Here is a 25,653-nt window from a genome sequence, read left to right on the forward strand (position 1 = left end):
GCTCAATTTGAACTTCAACTTCTCCATCAAACTTTTCCTGGGCATCCTCAACCTCTGATCCCCACGAATCTTTCCTTCTTATGTGATGTGCCTGCTCCAGAGTTGCACTGCAACAGTGCTTTTAGGAGTTTTGTCATGGAGCAGTGGAAACAATCTGACTGGGAACCATGGGGTTGCCGGTTAGAACCCTGGCCTCGCTCAGTGGGTTAAGGATTTGGCAACGCCTTGGATCTGGCAATGCTGTGGCTCTGGCATAGGCCAGTGGCAACAGCTCTGACTGGACCCCTAGGCCTGGGAACCTCCATATGCCGAGGGTGTGGTCCTCAAAAGACAAAAAAATTTTTAAAAATTAAAAAAAACCCAAAACCCCCAAAACCAACAGCACTTTTAGCCCTTTGCTGTATTATCTATCTTTTGTTTGTTTGTTTGTTTGTTTTGCTTTTCAGGGCCACACCCAAAGCATAAGGAAGTTCCAAGGTGAATCGGAGCTACAACTGCTGGTCTACACCACAGCCGCAGCAACGCAGGATCCAAGCCACATCTTCAACCTACACCACAGCTCATGGCAACACAGGATCTTTAACCCACTGAGCAAGGCCAAGGATTGAACCCGCATCCTCATGGATCCTAGTCGGGTTCGTAACAGCTGAGCCAAGAAGGGAGTTCCAAGCTGTATTATCTCTTTAACTCTCTCTCAACTCCCAACTTCCTGAGGGCAGAAAACAGGCACTATCTTCAAGTGCCTCTGGAAGTGGTAGAGTTGAATAGATGATTTCTGTATGAATGAAAAATCCCTACAAACCCGAGATGAAAAAGAATCCTTTAGCTCACTCAATTCCCTAACCACGGCAACCGGAGGCTAGAGCTTTGCTTTGCTTTGGGGTGGCAAGAGCTTGCCTGAAATCCCCTACCTACACCACAAAAGACCATCACTGCGCTATGTTAAAGCAGTTTTTCAGGCTGTGAGATATATAATGGAAGGACCATATAGTTCCAAAACTTTAAGGGCTAAGCATAAAATCTATCTTTTAATAGTGGCCTACCTGGATGGAACAACTAGCTCTTAATTTTAAATGGTTGACTGGTTCAATTAAATCACTGTTTTCGGTGATTTTGCATTATTCTAAGTAATTTTATTTTTATATCCCTAGGCTTGAAAGTTCAATTTCGTACTTCCCCACACATGTAAGAACAAAAACTACTTGTCTTTTACAAAATGGGAAAATAAAGCAGAACCTGTGTGTTAGGTAAATAGGCATTCAGTAAATAAATGTCAGGCTGCTATTTGTAAACCCTCTCAAAAGCACATGTGGTCTGTTTTAGACTAATGAATACTGGGAAGCATTTACTAGATGATTTTCATTTAATTGGTATGAATACCAGGTTCAAATTATATCTTAAAAAACCCTCGATTTTTAAAAAATATGGGGTAGAGAGTTAAAATGTCTGCCCATCACCACTGAGCACCATATACATAGTACACATTCAATAGTCTGGCTTTAAGAATTTATTACCAAATTCTTAGCTAGTTCAGTTTCAAGGTACACATTCATGGTAACAATGTTTTTTTACACACACACCACCAAAACCACAATCTATAATTTTACTCTCTTTATTAACACTAAATTCTGAGTAGTGTCTAGCCTCACCTGAGAGAAATATAAATAGGATATTACAAAGGTGAGACACTGGAATTCCACAATTGGAGCACATTAAATCATTTACTTGCAAATGAACATTTTCCCAGACATTTACCAGCGGATTTGGAAAAAAGTGAAGATCACTTTGCCCACTGGGTTTCTGGCCTCTCAGTTTGACAATTGGTCCCTTCCTACTCTCCCCACCCCTTCCCTTCTGTTCTTCTGCCAGGAATACCCTCCTGACTCATCTCAGCCTATGTCTATCACTTCCCTGGAGACCTGGCTCAAGATTCAACTCCTTGAAAAATTGCTCCCTGACAAATCCAATTTCCACTAACTACTGCATAACTTTGCATTTCCTGTGGCAATTATATAGTTTGCACTATACAATCTATAACTTGAAGGGTTTTTTGTTTTTGCATTTTTCTATCATTTCCCCAAATAGACACCAAATAGAGGCAGATCACCTTTTATGTTCTCTTCTATACAGCCAGCAATAAATGCTTTTTGAACTACTGAATCACAGTGAAAGAAGGCCAACTGCTCAAAAATTTCTAAAGCAGTATTACCTCCAACATGCACGAGTCCATTAAGGAGATGATATTTAATTTTGCCTTAATTTCATAAATTCATCAAAGACGACCCAGGTCACATACATATTTAAAGTAAATAACAATCCTGGCTATTCAAACATGACTTGAGATTTAACATTTCAGGCTTCTAATAAGCTTAAAGCCTTGAAGCAGGACGCCTGTGAATGGTAGGAAGCTGGCACCAGTCTCCTAAAAAAAGGGCAAAACTCTAGTTGGCAGTAAATGTTCAAACACGTGAGCCTTCACTGTTAAATAAGGCTCATTAACCACACGAACTTGCTGTTTCAGCTTTCTGGCTTCAATGAAGTGCTAGGATCTCCTTTGGTTATTGTTGCGAGCCAATGATGGGTTAAATTCCCATAAATTAACCAGGGTTTCGAGGGTTTGCCCAAGCATACCGCTGGCATCGGACTGGATAATTTTTTTTTTTTTTTTTTTTTAACAGACCCGCCCGCCCTGGGAAGCCAGAGGTGAATGAAGAAACAGCCAACTCGGCACTTCTCAGGAGGCAAACCGAGACCTCCAGAACTCCGTTCCGTCCCTCTCTAGTTCTTAGTGTCAGCTTATAGTGCAGAGGCGGGGCTTCAAGCGCGGCTGCTTTTTACTAAATCTCAACCGAGTCTTCCTTGGGGACTGCAAGCCACACTTCGGCGGCTGCCCAACTTTTCCTGCAGGGAGCATCAGTTTTTCCATCCTCCAAGTCCCAGCAAACAGGGTTTGGGGAGAGCCGGGCCACCAGCAGAAGGGAAGGTGAGGGCTCGGAGGGAGGGAAGGGGCTCGCCCCGCCAAGCGGGCAGGGTGGCAGAAACAAAGTGAGCGCCGGCCAGCCCAGCACCTCCCGCCCGCCTGCCCGCCCGCCGGCCCCGCTCACCCTCCAGCAGCACCTCCTTGCCCGCGCGCTTCAGTGCCTGAACGGCCTGGTCGTGGGTGGCCTGGCGCAGGTCGGTGCCGTTCACCGACAGGATGGCGTCGCCCAGCCGCAGCGCCCGGCTCTGGTCGGCCGCCAGTCCCGGGAAGATCTTGGAGATGAGGATCGGCATCCGGTTCTCGCGGCCGCCCTTGATGCTGATGCCCAGGCCGCCCGCCTCCTGCTTCACCACCCGCACTCGGCGCACCGGCGGTGACGCGCCCGCCTCACTCGCCGGGCCTCGCGGCGGCGCGGGTGGACTTGGGGGGCCCAGGCCGCGGCTCGGGCTCCCGGGCAGCGAATCGCCCGCGCCGCCGCCGTTCGGGAGGCCGTTGAAGGCGGCCGCCGCGGGCCCTAGAGCTGGCTCTGGTTCAGCCGCCGCGGCGTCGCCCGTCAGGCTCAGGCTCTCCCCGCTCAGCTCGGCCACCACCCGGACCCAGCGCTCCCTAAGGAGCAGTTCTACCAGCCCCGCTTTGGTGGCCCGCGTCCACACCGCCATGGCCGGCCCCGCTCCCGCCGCCGCAGTCGGCGCAGCTACCCTCATTCCAGTCAGGCAGCCTAGGCGCTTCCCCCTTCCCGCCCGAGGGGGCGGGCCCGGCCCCTCCCCCCGCGGTGATTCATTATTCATGAGAGGCCACGCCCACCTTCCGGAGCGGTGGGGAGAGGCCGGCCGGGACGCTTCCGGGAGGTCTAAGGAGTTGCCTGCGGTCCGGTGGGTTGCAGTTCACAGCTCAAGCGAAGTGGGGCTCGGTCTCACGTTCTCCCTCCGTTAGCCTCCGACCCTTACACCCTCCAGCTTCTGACCTGTACCGTTTAATGCACCAGAGCTGCCTGGGCATGGAAAGCAAAATCAGCTTCACAAGACACTTTGCAAGCCTGCAAGTTGAAAGCCTCCGAGTTGCAAGTTCACTTTTGCATTGATTGGTTCTTACTAAGTAAGTATTTACTGAATGCTCCGCTGTGGGCTCCTTTTGAGGCCTGGAGGTGAGATGAACAAAACTACCACAGCCGAGAGCTGGCGGTTTAGTAGGGGAGGAAAAAAGAGAACCAACCAACCTGATGTGATATTATGTGGTTAAGTGACATGTAGAAAAAGCCCTGAGACCGGAGTAGAAGTAGTTGAGCCTGGGGTCAGTTTCACAGAGGTGACAATGGAAGCTCAATAACTGGAACAGAGGGAACTGCATAAGCAAAAGTCTAGAGGCATGAATCCAAGCATTTGTCATTCTGCTTTGTAATACCGGTAATGCCAGAGGGGTTCATGTTTTCTTTAGCCCTGCAGCCACATTAGGTAGGCCTCAAAGATATTTGCAGAATGATGGTTACTTAGGAAGATGCCAGAATTCAAATGTGAATAGTGCAGGGTCCATGGAAATATAAGGATATGAGTGTAAAAAGACTCAAATAACCAAATATTGGAATTGAATTTGTAGATCTGACTTTCTACCCTGGAGGCCAGGGCCTTACATTGGGGCAAGTGCATATGAGCGTCCCCAGAAACTGATTACACAGTGCAAAGCCTGCAGCAGCTTTTGTCCAAAGCTGTAGGTGATAAAATTCACCTGCTTCTTCCAGTTTCCTGGCTTGAAGAGTTGAGGAAACTGAGGCCCAGAAAGCCAAAGCTTTGGCCCAGTGTCCACAAGTAACAAAACATCTCTGGTCTCCCAGTTTCCTGTTCCAGTGCTTTAAAACAAACACATACACACCCTAGACCATACTCTAGACCTCAAAAGTGAGGATCCAGAAATCATGCTGCTGAGAGAGATCTCAACATGAGGTCACTGTGCCCTTTTTCCTTTTTTTTTTTCAGGAAAAGCAAAATGCCCATATTTTCATTTGGGCAGGCAGGGGTGGGAGCAGTGGTGCCAACAGAGGGAGTGTGCAGCAATTCCTGTGAAAGGGGCTGTATACCTGCTTGCTCATGAAGTACATGTTGAAGCTCGTAAGCCATGTCCATGAACCAATCTAATGCACACTCATGTGTGGGCAGAAACTTTCAAAGAGCCTCCTATACCAGGAATTAAAACAATTAAAAAAAATTTTTTTTTAAAAAAGAAAGATTGGTAAGCACTCAGAGCCCAAATGAAGAAAGAATTCAAAATGAGAAAAGTATCTTACTCCAAAAATCATTACAGCAGAATCCTCTTTGCAATTAGCGGAGTGGGATTTTCCAAGCTGCAGACATCAGCAGAAGCTCAACCCTCTGGCCCTCTCCTCAATCAATTGCAGTGAGGCCCGCTCTCTGCTCTGGCAGGTCCCAATGTGCCCAAGTGCACCTGCAGTCACAGACATTTCTGGCTTTGCTCCAGCTGAGGCGGGAGCCCCCAGAGGCCTGAGTTAAGCGAAACTTCTACTTATTAGAGAGCACTTGGCAGCTGTCTCCTTAGAGAATGAGCACATTTCGAGCACGTTTACATATGTAATCACCCAGAGGTTGGGCACTTGAGGACATCTTTATTAGCAAAAGGGAAATGCTGGAATTTCTTTCCAAAAGTGTCAAGACCTTTTGGTCAAAAGAGTTGGAGGAAATCATAGATCTTCCACCTAAATAGGGAGGGCACTTACATAAGACAGTAGGTTATATAATGAAATATTTAACCCCGGTAAGATGGGAGGTAATAGAGATTGATATTTGGATTATTGGGGGATATTTACTTAAATTATTTCAAAGTACATCCATAAAAAATGTCTAAACTATTCAGCCATTTTTACAAGGTCCTCCATCAGAACTTAATTTTCACATTCTCCTTCATCACTCCTTTCGGATTGGCCACACTCATCCAGTCAATCTCTTCCAAGGATGCCTTGCACATTCCTGCTGGGGTCCATCCTTCCAAACACTTTCTGCCCCTTTCACTTTCCCACCTAGCAAGAGCTCATCCCCGTTTTCTCTGCCTACTCACTTTGTTGGGATTTTCCCTTTGAACAATTTTATTCTATGCCTTGCTTGTCTGTCCAAGTATATTATGATATACAGGACAGGGACCGCCCATTGACTTCTTTTTGTTCCCCACTATTCCAAAGTTGTTGCCTTGCCGAGAAGGAACTCATTAAACATGTGATTGATTGAAATTCAATGCCTCCTGTGCTGTAGTCGTTTCAAATAATCCCTCTGAAGGTTATTGGTTCCTTGCAGAGTGAAAATTGCCATCTAGGAAATCTCAAGTAGTCAGTGGAAATCTACTTACTGTGGATAATGAAATCTGAAATAAAAGGAGTACACATCTGTTTCCACAGTTTCTTAGGGGTGGCGAGACAAGCTCAGATAATTCTTTGAACAGGCATGTTATTTTATCTACCTCTAAAAAAAGGGAATGGCTGAGATAATTCCTAATAACCTTTTATTCCTGTCACCTATCAGTAGGTTTTCTCCTCTGCTCAAGCTGTTACCTGTTTTCTCAGAACAGGGCAGGTATCACTGCTACTTCAAAATGAGGGGGTTGGATTAGCTCTCCAGTTCCATAATTTCCTTTCATTCTGTGACACAGGCTCAGCTTCTGTGCTCTTTCAAAAGTCTTTTTTTCCCCTTTTCCCTCATGGTAGGTGTACAATATAGCATGGTAATTAAAAGCACAAGGTTCAGGGGTTCCATCGTGGCTCAGTGGTTAACGAACCCAACCAGCATCCTGGCTCAGTGGGTTGAGGATCCAGGGTTGTTGTGAGCTATGGTGTAGTCATAGACGTGGCTTGATCTGGCGTTGCTGTCGCTGTGGTGAAGGCCAGCAGCTACAGCTCCGATTCAACTCCTAGCTTGGGAACCTCCATGTGCCACAGGTACAGCCCTAAAAGAAAAAAAAAAAAAAAAAAGCACAAGATTCAAATCAGAGTCTGGCCACTTACTAGCTGTATGACAATGGTCAAGAGCTAAGATCACAGGCCTCAGTCTCTTTGGAAAACTTCAGATACTTTCCACCTTGAAAGATGCTGGTGAGGGTTGACTGGGATGCTGCCTACAAAGCGCTTAGCATCACTGACCCTGAGGCACTGTAAGAGTTCCATAAAAAGTACTACTGCTGTTATTGTCACCTGTTGACCTTTAGCAGCAGCAACAATAAAACCTTTGGTAGAAATTCGAGTTGTCTATATTTTATCTAAGAATGAGTCTGCCATAATGCGATTTGATTCCAGCCTTAAACAGCAAACGGCCAAATTAAGTTCGGTGACAAACAGATCTTGTATAAAACTACACTGTGGCTGAAAGGGAATACATATTGCCAAAAGCCCGTCAAAGGAAAGAATTAGTAGATCTGGGGTTGCTTCCAAGGTTTGAGTATTGTGTAATTTCATCAGGAAGGAGGGCCCCAGGCAAAATTGCAGCCCTTAGCAAGCCTGAAGGTCATACCACAAAGGCGGCCTGATGCCAGAGGAACAAAAGCAAGAGCTGCTCAATTGCTGCTTAAGAAGAGGCGAAGGGAGAAATAAGCTTGTAAAATAGCCAACCCAACACCCAACTTTGGAAAAGTATCCACACAAAACTCTTCCCCCGCTAGAGGACAGTGAGATCAATTGTCCCTTTCAACACAGTACGACTTTGCCTTCCGGGAGAAATATCATATTTTTCTACTCCAGCACAAATATGAAGCGAAAGCGGAAAAGGTACATATATCCTTTAGCTGATGCAAGCGCATTTTAAAATTCATCCCGCCAAGATAAATCACTGTCCATCTGAAAGCCACAAAAATGGATTAACTATCTCATGTGTTACAACTATGAAAACCCACATCTGCTAACCACATTCCTAATGAGAAGCAGCTGGTGACAGTTTTGTAGCTCTGTGACTTTCTTTTTAGGAAAATATTAGCAAGGATATAACAAACAGAAGGTTAGTTTCATTGAATCCACTTAGTTATGGAAAATCACCAGTGTTGTCTATTGACAATCATGGAAATTATATAATTTCCCATGAAATTCAAATAAGGGTCCAAAAATAAAAATCCACTTTCCTCCAATACTAGTTCTAACAGAATTTGCAGTGCCTCACAATAACAGTTGTAGTCTTATAGTCAGCTTCAACTCTCATTTTTCATATACCATGGAACACCAAATCATGTTTATTGCTATCTGTGGCATTTCCAGGCCTTAACAGGTCTCAGAGTTTTAGCTTCCTCCCAAGACAGTTGATGCAAATAACCAACTGGAAAGGGATCATGGATCCCTTTGAGAATCAGCTGCATGCTGTGAACACACTTCAGAAAATGCACATTTGTGCAAAATTCAGCACTCAAATTTGGGGGCTTGTAAAGTCCCTAAAGCCCTTCCATAGACTGCTATGGGCTGAACTGTGTCCCCTCAAAATTTATAGGTTGAAGCCCAGACTCAGAGCACTACCTCAGAATGTGACTATGTTTGGAGATAGGGTCTTTAAAGAGGTGATTAAATTAAAATGAGGTCATTAGGGTGGGCCTCAATCCAATACAACTGTTGTCCTTAGGAGGTTAGGTCACAGACACACAGCAGGAAGACCATGTGAAGACACTGGGGGAAAAGCCATCTACAAGCCAAGGAGAGAGGCCTCAGAAGAAACTAATAACCCTGTTAATACATTGTTCTTGGACTTTCAGCCTCCAGAATTATGAGAAAATAAAGTTCTGTTAAGCTATCCAGTCTGTGATAGTGTAATGGGAGCCGTAGCAAAGTAATACACATGTCAAGTTAAGAAACCTGTGCCCTCTACAACAGCCTGTTTTTTGCCTCCCCAACTTCCAGTCTCTTCTGCCCTTTATACACACAAATGGGCATTTTTACTGTGATGTTCCTTTGAATCTGAGTGGTTCTCAACTATGTCTTCCACTGAATGATCTTTTTTTTTCTTCCCCCAATGGCTGCACCCATGCCGAAATGGAAGTTCCCAGGCCAGGGACTAAATAATCCGAGCTGCAGGTGTGACCTGTGGCAACAGAGATCCCTTATCTCACTGTGATGGGCTGGCGATAGAACCCGCACCCTCCACCGCAACCCTAGCTACTGCAGTCAGATTCTTAACCCACTGCACTACAGCAGCAATTCCTGTGAATGATCAGCCACTGCTATGTAGCCTTATTTCTCACTACACATTGGCTTAAGGGCTCTTTACCCAAATCTGCTTATCTAAGCTGATTAGCTTTCCTCTGTGGAAGACACTCTGCTTTTACCTTTTCCAGGAACCTCACCTGATTCTCAGTTATTAGCACTAGGGAAGCTGTTACCCTCCAAGGGCCAGCTTTCCTGAAGGGTATATGCACACTTCTAGTACTGTAGGCCCTGCTTGCCCTTCAGCCTCATTCTCCTCCATTTCCATTTCAACCACATGAAGTACTGGCAAACCCTTGGACAGTCTGGGCTCTCAATTCAGACCTGGGCACTGAGAATGCTGCAGGAAGGCCTCTTCTCCCTTCCACCTTGCTAATTACCCAATTCTCAAGGACTAAATCCTACCTTCAACTCACTGGTTAGGTGCCCCTTCTCTGTGCTCATCTCTAATACTGAGCGGCTTGTTTCTCTCTCCAGCCAGGCTGTGAAGTTCTTGAGGGGTGAGAGATCATCTTATGTTTGTTGGTGCCTAACATATAGCAGGCACTCAACAAATGTATGTTACAGGAGTATTAAGTTCTAAAGACAAAGGACTGACATAAAGCAGCCTCAATATGTACTGTGCTGTCCAGTAAGAAATCCACTACGATTATTTATTATTTGTTTGGCCACCGTGGCATGCATAAGTTCCTGGGCCAGGGATTAAACCCAAGCCACAGCGGTGACAACGCCAAATCCTTAACTGCTAGGTCACTAGGGAACTCCAATACAGGTGGCTATTTAAATTAAAAATGTAAAATCCTGTTCCTTTGTCACACTCGCCACACTTCAGGTGCTCAAGAGCCACATATGGCTACTACATAGCACAGATGCTGAACATTTCTACCACCAGAGCTTCCTGGACTGTACTGATCTGCACCATAAAATGCCTTGAAATATGAAAGACAACACATTAGGAGAAAGGGAAGCCATGACTATGCAATTTACACAATTAGCCATTTAAATAGCCAAAACAGGAGTTCCCACTGTGCACAGCAGGATCAGCAGCATTTCTGCAGCACCGGGACGCAGGTTTGATCCCTGGCCCAGCACAAATCCGGAATAGGTTGCAAGCACTGCCAGGGATCTGATCCCTGGGCCAGAAACTTCATATGCCAAAGGGTGGCCACAAAAGAAAAAAACAAAAATAAAAATAAATAAATGGGAGTTCCCGTCGTGGCGCAGTGGTTAATGAATCCGACTAGGAACCATGAGGTTGCGGGTTCGGTCCCTGCCCTTGCTCAGTGGGTTAACGATCCGGCGTTGCCGTGAGCTGTGGTATAGGTTGCAGACGCGGCTCGGATCCCACGTTGCTGTGGCTCTGGCGTAGGCTGGTGGCTACAGCTCCGATTGGACCCCTAGCCTGGGAACCTCCATATGCCGTGGGAGCGGCCCAAGAAATAGCAACAACAACAACAACAAAAAGACAAAAGACAAAAAAATAAATAAATAAATGGCCAAAACACATTAAAAAGTGACCTAATTAGTAAACAGGGAAATGCAAAATAAAATATTATTTTTCATCCATTAGAAGGGCTAAAACTAAAGTCAATCACTAGAGGAGTTCCCTGGTGGCTCAATGGGTTAAGGATCCAGTGTTGTCACTGCTGTGGCTCTGGTTACTGATGTGGCATGGGTTTGATCCCTAGCCCGTGAACTTCTGCATGCCCTGGGTGCAGCAAAAATAAACAAATAAATAAGCACCTATCACTATAGGGGCAAGGAGTAAGGAAATGAGTGCTTTCAAACTCATCTGATGAATATGCAGCCACTCCAAAGGGCAGCTAAAAATGAAAGAAAATGAGCACAATATATGTAAGCACTTCCACTCCTAGGAATTAACCCTAGAGAAACACCACAACATGACCCCTAGCAGATAACGTACTAGGTTGTCATTACAACTCTCTATATGGTTTAACCACACGACTGTGCACAGAACGCACTCTTACAGCTAAACCAAGTGCTCATCCAGAGCAGGAAATACTTAAACACAGCCTGAGGAATGGAAGATCCTTTGCATACCATGCCTGCTAATCATATTTATGACTGGGTCCCAAGAGACAGTGGGAGAATAATTGCAAGAATGCCACCTTGGCTTCCGATGAACCATTGTGTGACCCTGGGAAACATCACCTCTTCTCTTGGTCTCCATTTCCATGAGTATAAAAATGAGGCCAAGAGGCACATGGATTTCTTTCAGAAATCTTTGCTCCCTCTCCCAACCCCCAAAAATTCTGATTTCAGTTCAGTTCAGAATAAAGTCCCATTTGAACAAAGTTTTGATGCTTAAAAAAAAAAAAAAGCTTTAAAATCCTCCAAACTAGATCATTGCTAACTTTCTTCCGATATTCCAAGTTTTTAGTGTCTCTCAGTTTAATTTGCTGTCATCTCCATGGTAAAGGGTGCATCATCCATTCACTGATCCGATTATTACCTACTATGTGAGAAAGTGAATTTTTAAAGCATTTGAGTCAGGTTAGCAAAGAAGACCTTTTTTAAGTTGGTCTCAGATCAACATTTTTCTGCAGAACTTGAGTCTGAGCAGCAGTCTGCAAATGCCTGAAACAGAAACATAATGTGTCTAGGTTATACAAATTCCAAAAGTAAATTCGCCCTAAAACACATGCACCTAAGTGTCCCGCTTACTTAATACTGCTTTGCTTTCCCTTCCCCCAATTTCTCTAACTTGCCACAATCAGTTTCTGCTTCATTTGTATTCAAAGTTCTCTACTTAGGAAGAATTTCAAGGCCCAAAGCTTTTACTTCCCATACCATTTATGGAAGTCCAAATCACTGGCTGGAAATGTGGCAAAGGAATGTTTTCTACTTTCAGAAAGTTTTATTTCTTTACTCAGATGATCTGTGAGCCCTCTCTGTCAGAACTACACCCTCTGCAATCCACAAGGTTTCAAAATATGTTTAAAGTTAAGTAAAACAGGTCTTAAAACTAGATTCCAAATAATAAAGATTCTCTGAATTTGAAGCTCTACAGTCAGTGAAAAGCAAGTGAGTTAATATTTAAGGCATCCCAGCCTCCCTCTGGTCATATTCAATGTAGATCAGGGACTTGAACTTTGGTTTCAATCACACAAAAGAAGAGTTGAAACATTTCTTAGGAGTTCCTGCCATGGCGCAGCAGAAACGAATCCAACTAGGAACCATGAGGTTGCAGGTTCAATTGCTGGCCTTGCTCAGTGGGTTAAGGATTCAGCGTTGTTGTGAGCTGTGGTGTAGGCCGGCAGCCACAGCTCGTTACACCACTAGCCTGGGAACCTCCGATGCTGCTGGTGCGGCCCTAAAAAGACAAACAAAACAAACAAACAAACAAAACATTTCTTAGGAAGGGCAGAATCTTTTAATCTAGTATAAGTCTGTAAGAGTCCAGTCTAATGCCGACTAGAAGAATGTGTCTAAGGAAATTTATTCAAGTAAGAGGAAAGGAAAGCTATTTTGCACGAATGACCTAAAAAGTTGCAGCTATTTGTTTAAATTACCCTTATCACTATGAAAAACATAAACAGGTGGGGCAGAGAAGCGGCACCCATTACAAACCTCATTCTCTTAGCAAGCCTGAAATAGGCTGTCCTTTATATTATAAATTATTGGGCTCTGTTTATCTCCTTATTATCTCTAATTCTCCTCCCACACACCTACTTTAAATTCTCACATTTTTTTCTCCTTTCCAAACTGGAGGGTGGGGTTCATCTCAGCAAAAATGTTTTTCACCAGCTCTTTACTCAAGATGTCATCAGAACCCTCATATTTCTCTGCCCTACAGCCCTTCATCTCCAAAACAAATAAACAAAACCACACATATCGGGTTTCCACAGGTCCGCAACAGAATACATCCACTGAGATGGGAGAGAAATCCATCTGCTTAGTTCAGGTTTACTTTAGTTCTTAAGTACTTTAGTTCTAATTTAAAAGATCATATTAAAACCTGTCAGTTGATAGCACCACAGGAATAACAATGTCAAAGCGAGGAAAAATGAACAGAAATGGTGAGATGTATGGCAGACTTTCTGGTACCTACCCCCAAGGTTAAGGAAAATGGCCACTATTGATTTACAGTGGATTTACAATACTGTATCAGGTTCATGTTTGCAGCAAAGTGGATCAGCTACACATACACACATATCCATTCTTGCCCCCCACATGTTATGATTTTTTCTTTTTAAATAAAATTAATAGCTCACTACCAAAGGGCAAGGGCATCTATTTTCAGATAGAGGACAACAGTTAAAATTCTTTCTGGAAACATAAGGCTGATTATCACTATTGGTAGTTAGGCTATTTTTTTTTTTTTTTTTTGGTCTTTTTTTGCCATTTCTTGGGCCGCTACCACGGCATATGGAGGTTCCCAGGCTAGGGGTCGAATCAGAGCTGTAGCCACCGGCCTACACCAGAGCCACAGCAACGCGGGATCCGAGCCGCGTCTGCGACCTACACCACAGCTCACGGCAACGCCAGATCGTTAACCCACTGAGCAAGGGCAGGGCAGGACCGAACCCGCAACCTCATGGTTCCTAGTCAGATTCGTTAACCACTGCGCCACGACGGGAACTCCCCAGTTAGACTATTTTGAATAAGCAAGCATCATTCCTCTGCCCTCAATGGCAATTTTGAGCAAGTCCCCACACCTTTGCATGGGCTTAGGCTGGAGGCTGGCAGATAATGAAAGTAATCAGCCCTCTGAAGCCCCAAGCAAATGTGAAGGAATAGAGGGTAACCATTACCTTTTTTCCCTGATAGTGTGGTTCTAAAGAACAGGATCCTAAAAAAGTTGGATGAATTTGCAGTTAACTGGAACATTATCCCAAATACAAATATCTTGGAGTTTCCATTCACTTTCAGTCAATGAAGGCAAACTAGTGTCCAGCATTTTAGAAAATAACATTCATAATAACTAGTCCTAAAGAATAACTTTGTTTTATTATCATGATTGGTGAAAACAAACAGGGTAGACAGTTTAAGAAAGGACACAGACAGTGCCTTGTTTTAAGTCCCAAATTTCTTCTTTTTGATGGGTGGTGGGAGCTGAGCAATGATGTCATCCAGAGGCCGTTCTACCGCCACCAGTGTCTTTTCATCCAAAAGATCCATGAAGAGTAGAGGCTGTGGAGAGATGATAATGATTCCTCTAGGAGTCAGGTTCTAGGGCTAGTCCTGAATAGACTAACAGAGCTAAAAGGTTGGCTTAACTCAAGCTGGAAGGATGCAAACCTCTGACAATCCTGCTCTAGGACTCAAAAGCTTTTTTTTTTTGTTTTTTTTGTTTTAGGACTGCAGCTGCAGCACATGGAAGTTCCCAGGGCTAGGTGTTGAATTGGAGCCGCAGCTGCTGGCCTACGCCACAGCCACATCATTGCCAGATCTGAACCATGTCTGTGATCTACACCACAGCTCACAGCAACGCCAGATCTTTAATCCACAGAGCAAGGCCAGGGATCGAACCCGCATCCTCATGAAACTAGTCAGACTTGCAACCTGCTAAGCCATGATGGGAACTCCCAGGTTGTGAGCTTTTAATTGAGTTCAATCACATAAGATTTCAGTAAGATTTTTCATGTTTCTCTACAGAGAAAATCTGTGATTCTTTAATTTCTTAGTAATCATTGTTAACAGAGTGCTTTGTAGCCTAAACTCTTGACAAATGGCAAGTTACAAATACATCAAAAAGTTACTCAAACTTGAATAATTTACAGATGCCCCCCCCCTTAAAAAAAATTCTGCAGATTCCCAGGGAAACATTCCAGGATTCCCAAGGAACTGTAATCTGAGAAGCATGAATATGGAACTTCTGAATTGGCACAAATAACTGCAGTATCAAAAACTCAAACGATATTTGTTCTATTATAACCTAGCCCAGAAAGGAACATCATAATAAATTCAATGACTTCCATTTATTTGCTTTATCTTGTGGAACATTCTCCATTGGAAGTCAAATTTAAAATCCAGATTTGGGAGTTCCCTGGTGGTCTAGTGGTTGTGACCTGGCACTTTCACTGCTGTGGCCATGGTTCAATCCCTGGTCTGGGAACTGAGATCCCACATCAGGCCGGGGCATGCCACAACCAATAAATAAAAAATTAAAACAATAGGGCAAATTTTAAAATAAAGAAAAGCCAGCTTCAACACAAAGACCCCAACTGAGCTCCAACATCATTTCTCACTACCTATATATTTCATCTTGGTGCAGTATGATGTGCCTGCTTCTAATATACTGAGGTGAGAACAATGAACTACAAACCTAAGGGACAGATGGCCTCAGAAAGATCACCTGTTTCCCCAAACCAGGCTGTCTGCATGTAAAATGAAGGCACTCTTGTCTTCCTATTGTGGAGCTGATTATATTTTGATTATATCACAAGGAACCAACCACCCAGAATATAATGCAAGATATTTTACCTTATATATCTTAGAAATTTTAAAGGCATGAGCTGTGCGCCTCCTGATGACATCTGATTCATTTGTGGGAGGCAGCGGATTGTAGAGTAAGGTTTTGTCATTTGGAAGAGGCTAAAAAGACAAAAATATGTTGTTTAAATCATTGTGTTTTTTTTTTTAGTGGGCCTCCACAGACCAAAGGACTATAGTGATTTTTCAGGGAAACACCATCTTCTAACCATTATATTAGCACTTCATACGGACTCTGACTCCTCTTACTTCGGGAAGAAAGCTGGAGCCACTCATCCAACTATACTATACGGGTGGAGTATGTGGCAAAGACAGCTTGGTACTCTACGCCAGCAAGATCAAAGGGCCCAGCTGGGGCTTCTGGCCAGTCTTGTCAGTAAATTTTGGGAGACAGGAACAAACTGGCATGTGCAGAAACAGCTCATGCAGGCTCTGCTTTCTAGACTCTCCCCCAACCAGGTCACGGACTGGCCAAGTGACTGAAGTTCTCCCCAGGGGAAAGTGCAACACAAGCCACCCCCACTGATGTCACTGACACCTCGAGAGACGGCCTCTGGCCAAGCAAGTGATATTTCATCTCTGAGTTCCTTGGGAAATAGCTCTGCCCTGCATGAGGAAGTGATGGACTTATCACCAACGCCTGGGGAAAAACATGGGCTGATCTAGGCTGAGTTATAAAGAGGCAAGGGAGTGGGAGGGGCCCTTCCTGTATCACTCATCTTGCACAAGGCACTTGTTAGCCAGCTCTGCTTCCCACACCCAGAGGACACAGGGCCCAAGAGATGAGTTCCAGTGACACATCACCAGGCACAGCTCCTTTAGAGCCATCTGCTGCTTTCCCTGTGTTCCTCCTACCTCCACCTTCACAGATATGCCCCAAACACTCTGTGTTGGCTGTAATAATCTAAGCCCAAAGTACATTACAGGCATGGCCACAGCTCACACTACTCCTAGGAAAGAAAGTGCCTGGCAGAAAAAGACATGAAATTTGGGGTGAATCAAAACAGCAGCTGGCAGAGGCTGGAATCTAGAATGGAAAAAAAAAAAAAAAAAAGCTCACATCCCACCTAAATCACAGCCACAAAGAATGGAATTTTCCTAACTGGCCTTTTTTCAAGACATTAAGACCAACTCCTCAAGCCTGCAGATAGTGTTTCAGTTTATTTAGCCAAGGGGCACAAGTGGTCAAAAACTCAGCCTGTATCTTCTTCTTCTTTTTTTTTTTTTGTCTTTTTGCTATTTCTTTGGGCCGCTCCCGCGGCATATGGAGGTCCCAGGCTAGGGGTTGAATCGGAGCTGTAGCCACCAGCCTACGCCAGAGCCACAGCAACTCAGGACCCGAGCCGTGTCTGCAACCTACACCACAGCTCACGGCAACGCCGGACTGTTAACCCACTGAGCAAGGGCAGGGACCGAACCCGCAACCTCATGGTTCCTAGTCGGATTCATTACCCACTGCGCCATAACAGGAACTCTTGTATCTTCTTTAATAAAATTGCATCACGCAGTCACCCCAGGGTGCAAAAACAGAAGTGATTCAACCAAACCAACACTATTCCCTGATTGAGGTCACTTTCTGAACACGGACTAATCACTTCCCTACTTAAGTTTACATGCTCTTAGGCAAAGCAGAGAAATGGTCAACTCAGCAAACACCAGTAGACAACGCCCACCCATTCCCTGAGAGCCTCAGGACAGTGCGAATGAAAATAACAAAGTCTGCAAAACAAAAGCTCCTCTCCTCCAAAGAATACAATAACAACCTTTACTCTGATTCTCCATTAATTTACTGTCCCTGTTTGCTTTTAGAATGTAAAGACTCTTATGTAAAGCAGAACCAGTGAGAGCACAGATGGTAGTGGTGACGGACTCACCAATGACTTGTCGATGATGCAGAACATGTAGGCATCGTGGAGAAGGATGTGCATTGGTCTCTTGGGATGAAAACTGATATGTGTGATGGGAGTATCCCTTTGGAGCCAAAGATGATGAAAGCCCTGCTTCTGGATGGTCCGGCTCCATTCTGTATACTGTTTGTCTGGGATGCTGTACTCAAATACCTGGGGAAGGATATAATACAGAGGAAATGCAGGCGGATACCCAGAAAGACCAGGAGGGTCATCTCTAACCAGAAAATATGTGTACAAATCTTGACTGTATCATATTCAGTCATATGCATTCTCACTACCTTCTCTTTTTTTTATTAAAAAATATTTAAGAGGTAAATTATAGAATAAACAATTCAAACAGCACAGAAAGGTTTATAATGAAAAATCTTCCTGCAATCTAATTATCTCTTCTCCCCAAGACAAAAAACAGCCTGTTTCTTGTTTACATCTCTTCAGAGATATTTTATGCATGATATAAAAACTGTTCCGTATGTTGCATTTTCATTTAGCATTATATCCTGTGTGACCCATATACGTATGACCCGTGATATATGATCCATATCAATGTATACACACGTCACCCATGCCCCCTTTGGAGAACACATAATAATCCACCCACTTCTTGGATGTACCATGATTTACTTGCCTACTCTGATTAATGAACTTCCAATCTTTGAGTACTGCACATAAGGCTGTAATGATTATCTCTGTATCAGTGTCTTTTTGCATACCTGGAAGCATACATCTATAGGAAGAACTTCTAGAATTGGGACATGTGAATCAAAGATTATGTGGGTTTAAAATTTTTTTTTTTTTTTGTCTTTTGTTATTGTTGTTGTTGTTGTTAAAATTCTTTTAGATACTTCCAAAACGTCCTCTAAAGGGGACATACTAATTTATGTAATATGTGTTGTTTCCCGATACTCTCACAGGACTGTGTATTATCAACTCTACTGATCTCTGTTAATTAAACAGGTACCAAAAAATTTTCCACGAGCTTCAATGACTGAATAATGCCAATGAGATTTCATTTTCTAGGTAGAACACGAATGTGTTTGCACGTGTGAGTGAAATACTGCTAATCAAAGTGGCAACCATCATTTGCCTAGTGGCCTACTTAAGTGTGCTTCCTGGATCACATTTCGTCTTTCCCAAAGCACAAGGAGGAAGGTATTACCAAGCCCATTTTAGAGGTGAGGATTGCAAGTATTAAGTTCATAATGTGTTCAGTAGCTCAGATATTTTAAAGATTACATTCTCCTTACAATTTGGTATGGAAAAAAATGGCTGACAAAGCATTAGTTTTGGCTATTGGGTACTTGATTTCACTATGGCCTGATTTCTTCATCAGCAAAAGTGGATATAAATTATATGATCCTTTAGTCACTCTCAAAATCTTACTCCCTCCCATTTCCAGCTAATCTGAGTCCACGTCATCTCTAGCCTAAATACAATCAGTAAAATAAACCCTTGAAAATTCTTCCTCTTTCTTGTACCTCGTTATTCTAGAAGCTCAGTGTTTCACCATCTCCTTGTACCCCATCCAGCCAATGGATATAATTGGCCTATGATGCACCCAGGCCACACGTGGAAGCTTCACTTCACACAAGAGACAACTACCTTTATGGTCTCCAGTACTTTCAAAGAAAAGTTTTTCCAAAACTGTCATTATCTCAGCTTCTAAGTCACTATCTATTAGGAGGGAATTAGAAAGCACTGGAATTTCTTACCTGCTGGTCAGAATGAGCAATGACAAGGTTGTTGGTTTTGGGGGCTATGGCCAGAGCAGTCACGGGGAAATTGTAAGCAGGCACAGTGCAGTGAAGCTGGGAACAAATAAGACACAAAGACAACTCTAAAACAGGATTCCTTCCCTCAGGAAAGACTGCATGTCTAGGTCAGTAGTTTTAAAACAGTGTTCCTTGGAACTTAAAAGGGTCTATTCTGTGGAAGTTCCCATAAATGTCAGGCATTTCTCCAAACAACAAACTTAGTTTTATTTCCTTTCAATGCATTTTAAACTCTAACAAAATTGACAGCATTCACAGAGAATGTCAGAGTAAAGCCTTCCCTGCCATGTCTACATTTCTTCTCTCTCTCTTTTTTTTTTAAGGGCTGCACCCACGGCACATGGAAGTTCCCTGGCTAGGGACTGAGGGATGAAATCAGAGCTATAGCTGCCGGGTCTACGCCACAGCCACAGCAACTGAAGATCTGAGCTACATCTGTGACCTACACCACAGCTCACAGCAAAGCCAGATCCTTAAACCACTGAGCGAGGCCAGGGGTTGAACTTGCATCCTCATGGATACTAGTGGGGTTTGTTACCGCTGGGCCACAATGGGACTCCTGTATCTACATCTGTATGAACTGCTCATAAACGTGTCAGTGAATAGGGAATCTACAGCTTTACAATGGATTAAAAAGAAATTAATGCCAAGCCATGGACACTTTTGTCCAGTTTCAAGGCATGTGCACCAATACACAGGAACACTCTTTTTAAATGCCAGGCAAGGGCTCAAAGAGCAGATTAAGTCATGCAATTAATAACTAAACCCATTAAATATTAAGGCTTGATGTTGTTCTATAAACTTTTAATGCCTATTGTAAGTTTTGGGGAACTCTTATCTGACATTCAGATAAAGATCAGGACTTGTAAGGGATCATTAGTGATTCAATCTGTGAATGAATATCATTATTAATTAGCAAAAAATGTTTTCCTGCTATTCTGAATTCTGCTTAATTTTAAAATAGCTTGAGATTGCAAGGCAAGCTCTTCAAAGAAACTGTTACTATCTGCATCTATTCATCTGGATAAATCAAATTTTCCTCCTCAAACAACAGAAGTAACCTGGATGTAGATTCATTACCCATAAATCCTTAACTTCAAATTTCTGCATGAGTAGTCTCACTGTTCCCAATGACTGATTTTAAAGTCACATTATAGCTTTTGGGTTCCAAACAAGTAAAACAGAAAAAGTCTTGGTTAAAAAAAAAAGTTCAGTAATTTTCCAGGTCATATCAATCTGCCTTGAGTCTTTTTTTTTTTCTTTCCTATGGCTATGCCCACAGGCAGAGACTGAATCTGAGCCACAGCTGTGACCTACCCAGCAGCTGTGGCAATGCAGGATCCTGCACTGGGCTGGGGATAGAATCCAGGCTTCTGCAGCACCTGAGGTGCCACAGCCAGATTCTTCTTCTTCTTCTTTTTTTTTTTTTTTTGTCTTTTTGCTATTTCTTTGGGCTGCTCCTGCGGCATATGGAGGTTCCCAGGTTAGGGGTCCAATCGGAGCTATAGCCACTGGCCTACTCATGCAGAGCCACAGCAACACGGGATCCAAGCCGCGTCTGCAACCTACACCACAGCTCATGGCAACGCTGGATCGTTAACCCACTGAGCAGGGGCAGGGACCGAACCCGCAACCTCATGGTTCCTAGTCGGATTCGTTAACCACTGCGCCACGACGGGAACTCCCACAGCCAGATTCTTATCCGACTGCACCACAGCAGGAACTCTCTGCCTTGAGTTCTGAGGAGCCAACTTCCTCCTGTTTGCTGCTACTAAACACCATGCTCACCTTTAGATGTTTCACGTTGTACACATGGACTCCAGCACTGGTACCTGATGCAGCTAGCCAATTTCCATCTGGACTGACTGCCAAAAGACACATGGACTCCACTGTCCCTGTGAGGACAGAACAATAGTTAAGTTTCTAAACTCAGTGTTGCCATAAGCTGTGGTGTAGGTCGCAACACAGCTTGGATCTGGTGTGGCTGTGGCTGGCAGCTATAACTCAATTCGACCCCTAGACTGGGCACTTCCATATGCTGTGAGTGTGGCCCTAAAGCCAAAAAAAAAAAAAAAAAAAAGAATAATAGTAATTACTGACAGGACAATTTCTTGATAGTTTTGCAAATAACTTCTAGATGCTGCCTACTATTTTAATCAGCCATAGAGGAACCAGAGAGATATAAATCATAAAAGAGTACTTGCTGAGGATTGAGACAATGCCTACCATGAGAATGGAGAATCAGGGTAAGAGCTTCCACCAAAATCTTTACCTTAACTGTTTCAACTCCTCTCCTACCAAATGACTTTTTTTTTTTTTTTTTTTTGCTTTTTGGGGCCACACCCGCAGCATATGGAAGTTCCCAGGCTAGGGGTCCAATCGGAGCTGTAGTCACCACCTTAGGCCACAGCCACAGCAACACTGGATCCAAGCCATGTCTGTGACCTATACCACAGCTCACGGCAATGCCAGATCCTCAGACCACTGAGCAAGACCAAGGATCGAACACCTGTCTTCAGGGATGCTAGTTGGGTTCGTTAACCACTGAGCCAGGACAGGAACTTTGCCTCCCCAAATGATTTTTAATCCAAGATTCAAGCAGCAAGATCAATAGACTTAAGGCATATCTTTTTTTTTTTTTAGGCCAGGGATCAAACCTGCGTCCTCATGGATACTAGTCAGATTCGTTTCCGCTGAGCCATGACAGGAACTCCTTGAGGCATATCTTTAATTTCTATACATTTAGCACTAAGGGAACATGGGCACATATGAGCCATCTCTGTCATTCAAGAATTTAAAACCAATCTGGCATCACGAAGATCCATGTGGGATAAAAATCAGATAGTGATGCTATATGCCAAGATAAGTGCTACGTATAACATCCCTAAACAATGAAAAAGCTTAATAACTAGACATAAACCAGACAGTGATAAGTGAGGTGGGCAGAAAAGGATAGAGAACTGTGTGACCTAAATGACAAGGATAGGAATACATAGGGTTGAAGGCTGTAAAGAAACCAGCCTGAATATAAGGAAAGGATAAAATAAACTTATATACATATTGCAGAGCTTAATTTATCTATTTATTTTTGGCTGTGCCCGTGGCATGCAGAGGTTCCCAGGCTAGGGAGAGAACTCATGCCACAGCAACCCAAGCTGCTACAGCGACAATGTCAGATCCTTAAGCTGCTGTGCCACAAGGGAACTCCTGCACTGCCCAATTTCAAACAAGTGCTAAATGCAAGGTAAAGAATCTAAGTGTTTTTTTTTTTTACTTTTGATTGCATTTATTTTTGTGAAATTTATTCCCAGGTCATACATTTTTGTTTCTTCAGTTTATTCTGGGATATCTTTTTCTTCTGCGCAACCACCTCTTCTGGCTTAGGAACAACCTGCTCCTTTTCAGGAAGGATCATCTCAGTGGCGTAGGGAGAGCTCATGTAAGGGTTGATCTGACCACAAGCTCTGTAAGTCCTGCGCTGTATCTTGGGGGCTTTGTTTACTTGGATGTGCTCAATGACCAGAGAATATACATCTAAGCCCTTAAGTTTAGCATTACTCTCTGCATTTTCGAGCATGTGCAATAAAAATTCAGCACTCTTTTTGGGCCACCAACCCTGTGTCCAGCCCTACTGTTTGGCCTGGGCACACCTACCAACCCCACCACTGTAATGACAGAATGGCACACACTGCTTCTGTAGTGACATCCTTCAGATACTTGGTGGCTTTTCAAATATGCATACCCCTAATGGCCTGGGCAGTTTCACGAGTTGTTCTTAAAGTGAACGTGAAGATCTGAACCTCTTGCTTTTTTTTTTTCTGGTCTTTTTTGCTATTTCTTGGGCCGCTCCCGCGGCATATGGAGGTTCCCAGGCTAGGGGTGAATCGGAGCTGTAGCCACCAGCCTACGCCAGAGCCACAGCAACGCGGGATCTGAGCCGTGTCTGCAACCTACACCACAGCTCACAGCAACGCCGGATCGTTAACCCAATGAACAAGGGCAGGGACCGAACCTGCAACCTCATGGTTCCCAGTCAGATCTGTTAACCACTGAGCCACGACGGAAACTCCCTGAACCTCTTGATTACATGATTTTGTGGGGTTTTCTGGGTCAAGTAAATAGCAAAACATTTTTAGAAGTCACCTCAGGCCCCTTAGAATCTAAGCTTTATAATAAAACCATATATAGGTACTTGGTAAATACTGTCAGTTACTTCATCAGACTTCTAATTTGTATGTTGCTTTTCCTGATTGTTTCTGGAGCAGCTTATGAACAGTGCGAGTTGAAGAGCTGATTTTCCAAACTCATAGAGTCTACATAACACTGAAGCCACTAAAATCCAGGACAAGGGAGACGAAAAAAGGCCCATGGAAAGTACTGGGCACTAAGTCCTTAAATAATTAACTTGCCAATAGTTATCTAGACACAGCCACTCATTCATGCATACTCATGTTCTCGAAACACACAGAAAAGTGGTCATAAACACTACAACAAGTAATGAAATTAAATGTATAAACTCATCTTTATAAAAACAACCAAAAAATTAACATGTCCACAAAATACTCATATACAAGTGCCTACTAGAGATATAAAAAAATAATAGTGGTGGTTATTTCTGGGTGTCAGGATTATAGATGATTTTAACGTTCTTCTTGCTCTGCTAACAAAACTCCAAGAAGGATGATGAAACTTCTCTGGCCCCCAAATAAGGAAACAAAAACCCAGCGAGAAAAGAGTAGGTGTGAGGAACACTGCAGATCTCATCAAGCTCATTTCCCAGGTATCTCCTCCTACTTTAAATCGCAAACATGTGAGAAAGTGTGGAGTGTCTGCAGGGTGAAGAGCATCAGTGAACCCCCAACAATGCAGGTTTAAACAGGAAAAAAAGGAAACATCGCAGACTGACAACTCTCCTTTGACCACCTTCTCACCTGACTGAGGCTGGAAAGTATGCAGGTGTTTGAAGCTTCCCTCCAGCAGCCGAATGATATGTAGAGAACCTTGACTTGATGCCACAAAGAGTTTTGATGAATCTTCAGAAAACAAAATATGAAGGGCAGAGCGAAGGAACGCTGGCATTTTGGAAACCTTGGAGGGAACGAGTAGTAAAAACCAGACAGAGGTGGGGGTTAGACCCAGAGTCCATCAAAAGTATTCACAGCCAGGCTTAAATCACATCAATGCTTCCTGTCTGAAGAAGCCAATCAACCAAGGGCCTGGAACACTGATGGGCCTACTGTAACTGCCACCCCTGCCATCTCCTCAAAAGGCCAAATTCTACTGCTGCTTTCTGGCCTTTTCCTACTCCTCCAAAAACATAATTCTAAATGGAAATAAAAGACCATTTTATTACCAGCATTCTCCAAACAAAGATTCATGTCCAGTACCTTTCCACTTCAGATACAAATCACCCACTTATGACATTTCTTCTTGTTCGACGAGACAATGGGTTATCACTTACCCTTTGGAGGCTTACGCTGTCATGGTCATAATTCAAACGATAGAGAAAAAACCGAGAAGCTGTAGAATAGGCTACCCAACTTCCACATGGAGAGATACAGCTGCAAATGATGTTCTCGGGGCCCTGGCAATGTTAGGAAGCAGGATGAATGGTCAAGTAAAACATCATATGACAAGGTTCACTATGACATGAATCCTCAAGCTACGGCCACCCTCAACATATCCACAAATACCTACACATACCCGGACACCCCTATGTGTTGCTGCGACTGTTTCAAAGGTGGAGCATCTAAATGGTGTGGCTTTGATTTACAAAACTGGGAACAGATCTCTCTGAATATTGTGAGCTTATCTCAGCTCTTCGCATACTTCATGAATAGCTTCACACCAAACCCTAACTTTAGAAACCTAAGCAGGGAGGCACTTAAGCCAGGAAAGCTTCCGAGGCCCATGACTTGCAGACTGTTTCTCTTTTGTCAATGACAACCTGCTTTAAAGACCTCTAAGAAATATTAAGTGAAAAATTTGCAAAACAATAAAAGTTTAGTGTAACATTTATATAAATCAAAAAACCTCACAAAACATCTAAATGGATGGAAGTATATAACACACAGAAAAAGATCTGGAAGGATATTAATCAACAGTAATTATCTCAGAAGACGGGACTAGAGTTAAAGAACTGGACAAGGATATGAACTATCAATGTTATCTGAATCCTTTTTTTTTGGGGTCTTTTTAAGGGCTGAACCCATGGCATATTTAAGTTTCCAGGCTAGGGGTTGAATAGGAGCTGTAGCTGCTGGCTTATGCCACAACTACAGCAATGCCAGATCTGAGCCTCATCTGTGACCTACACCACAGGTCACACCACAGCTCATGACAACAATGGATCCTTAAGCCACTGAGTGA

At 43.6% G+C, this 25,653-nt stretch overlaps 2 protein-coding genes and 1 pseudogene across 2 annotated transcripts in view; all 3 read right to left on the reverse strand.

Moving 5' to 3' along the window:
- Positions 1–3,738, reverse strand: part of SNTB2 (syntrophin beta 2) — a 99,964-nt gene extending 96,226 nt beyond the window's left edge. The window contains exon 1 of the mRNA XM_021093874.1: positions 3,105–3,738. Coding sequence (XP_020949533.1) covers positions 3,105–3,684 — 580 coding nt within the window. The 5' untranslated portion in view covers positions 3,685–3,738. The remainder of the gene's footprint in view (positions 1–3,104) is intronic.
- Positions 14,096–25,653, reverse strand: part of UTP4 (UTP4, small subunit processome component) — a 33,510-nt gene continuing 21,952 nt past the window's right edge. The window contains exons 11-17 of the mRNA XM_021093876.1: positions 24,746–24,868; positions 24,216–24,372; positions 21,073–21,179; positions 19,225–19,320; positions 17,480–17,665; positions 15,597–15,707; positions 14,096–14,303 (exon numbers count right to left, since the gene is read on the reverse strand). Coding sequence (XP_020949535.1) covers positions 14,187–14,303; positions 15,597–15,707; positions 17,480–17,665; positions 19,225–19,320; positions 21,073–21,179; positions 24,216–24,372; positions 24,746–24,868 — 897 coding nt within the window. The 3' untranslated portion in view covers positions 14,096–14,186. The remainder of the gene's footprint in view (positions 14,304–15,596; positions 15,708–17,479; positions 17,666–19,224; positions 19,321–21,072; positions 21,180–24,215; positions 24,373–24,745; positions 24,869–25,653) is intronic.
- On the reverse strand, positions 22,545–23,852 carry LOC106507561 (annotated as a pseudogene).

Source organism: Sus scrofa, chromosome 6, assembly GCF_000003025.6.
Source record: "Sus scrofa isolate TJ Tabasco breed Duroc chromosome 6, Sscrofa11.1, whole genome shotgun sequence".
Lineage (NCBI taxonomy): Eukaryota > Metazoa > Chordata > Mammalia > Artiodactyla > Suidae > Sus > Sus scrofa.